General features: G+C 44.6%; 1 protein-coding gene across 2 annotated transcripts in view; it reads left to right on the top strand.

The window, feature by feature from the left end:
- XPO7 (exportin 7) overlaps nucleotides 1–1,662 on the top strand; it is a 36,816-nt gene extending 35,154 nt beyond the window's left edge. For both annotated transcript variants that reach the window (XM_017861112.1, XM_017861113.1), the window contains exon 24: nucleotides 71–1,662. In XM_017861112.1, the coding sequence (XP_017716601.1) occupies nucleotides 71–164 (94 nt within the window). In that variant the 3' untranslated portion in view covers nucleotides 165–1,662. The remainder of the gene's footprint in view (nucleotides 1–70) is intronic.
- Nucleotides 1,663–1,944: the final 282 nt, after the last annotated feature.

Genomic DNA, 1,944 nt, shown 5'->3' with positions numbered 1-1,944 from the left:
CTGTTAGGCAAATACCTCCCCCCCCTCCCCGCCACTCTCCTCCCCCAACCCACATGCATCCTCTCTGCAGGTTCACCCAGAACCTGTCAGCATTCCGTCGAGAAGTCAACGACTCGATGAAGAATTCCACTTATGGCGTGAATAGCAATGACATGATGAGCTGACACCTCCTTGGACTCTACCTGTACAGAGCAGCGTCCCTTGGGTTTGGCCCAGAGGGGCGAACAATTGCAAGGGAGAGGGCCTGGCTGATCCTGGCTCTTTTCTCCAGGGGTGTGGGGAAAATGGCAAAGGTCAACTAGCTACATCCCCAGGGAATAGGGGTGTGAGTGCACTCACTAGGGGGCAGGGCGCTGCTGGTTCCTGGGGGACTGGGTGGGAAGGGTGGTGGGAGGAGATAAGAGACACAAACTGAGACTCCAGCCTCTCCTCCTGGGGCCACCCAAGGGGGGAGAACCCCTAGTGTCCTGCCACAACCTGCCTTGTATAAACATGTACATTTTTTCATAACATTTTGAACAAGGTTTATATTGACTCAAGTTTAAAACAAAAGTGTGACTGAAAATTTTACAGAGTCTAGTGCACCAATGCTGATGTGAGGGGTTGTGTATGCGAGTGAAGAAAATGTGTATTCTGGTGGCCTGAAGCTTTACTGGACAAGGATGTGTGAGAGTGCAGAGATATATTTAGTGACACAGTAGAGAGGCAAAAAAAAAAAAAAAAAGCTAAAATTCCAAATGTATATTTTTTCGTATCGCCCTGTCCTCACCCAGAAATGATCACTTCCTGTTACTGTATTAACCCTTGTTATTAGGAACTCTAAGCCATGCCAGAACACCGTCCCTCCCCTTGGACCATATAGATTCTGCCCTGGGTCCCTAGCCCCTTGCAGTGATAAATAACTCCAGCTAAAAGTGTTTGGTGTTCTTATCTCCATCCTCTTTCCTACTTTGCTTACCCTCATCCTCAGACAGATGCCTCTTGCTTTTAAAAGTTGGATTTAACGACGTGTTGTAGGGTTCTTGGTCTCTGTGAAGGTAGAGACCAGAGAGAAGGAAGTGAACCCACTGCTCTTCTGTGGAGCAATGTGGGTGAGTCCACCAGAGGCCCTGCTGTGTGTGGCCAATAAATTTTAGTCTTCCCCAGCCCTCGAGGCAGTGTGTGTGGATGTATGCGTGTGGATATTTATATATGTACCCTGCACTCATGAATGTATGAACTGGAGGAAGTTACTACAGTGGAGGGGTTCTTAATAACAAGGTCTACCTAGCATGAAGTATTTAACATTCTCCCACCCTTAAAAAATATACATTTTTATAAAATGAAAACCATAATAAATGTTTTGAATATTAAAAAAAGAAATAACCTACAGAGGAAAATTAATGGAGAAAGCTATTTGCCTTGTACTTTTTCCACAACTGTTGCTGCTAGTTGTACACATCTCTAGTTCAGCTCTTGCCCACGGGACACTCATCAATTAGGTTTTATTTTTATTTCTCTCCTTTACCCCCAGAAACAAACCTGTTAATTTTTTTCCCTTCTCTGGCGACTGTGTGATGAATCCTTTCTTGCGTGATCAGGTTGCGGATAGACTTGTAAGGGTGTTTGCTGCATACAGTGTAAGCATTGTGACCGCCAATAAACTTCAATGGTTTCTACTGACCTGGCTTCAGCAATCATGTCCAGTGTGCGTCCCAGGACATCTCTCACTCAAAACACGTGAATATGTGTGAAACCTTCTTTAAAAGCCCGTGAATGACAGGCCCTCCACCTGATCAAATTCACTTGTTTCTCATTGCACAAAGTCTGACTCAGTTTCTTTCAAAAGTGTATGATTGATATATCTCTGTCAACAAAACCAGTCACATGCTGTTGTCCACAGCTATAAAGCAGAAGCCATTCTACTTTTCTATTAGCTTTCAAATAATAACATGGCTACTAGCA

This window comes from Rhinopithecus bieti, unplaced genomic scaffold (genome assembly GCF_001698545.2).
Source record: "Rhinopithecus bieti isolate Rb0 unplaced genomic scaffold, ASM169854v2 scaffold_59220, whole genome shotgun sequence".
NCBI lineage: Eukaryota > Metazoa > Chordata > Mammalia > Primates > Cercopithecidae > Rhinopithecus > Rhinopithecus bieti.
Note: the sequence above shows the minus strand (reverse complement) of the source record. Positions and strands in the feature narration are given on the sequence as shown.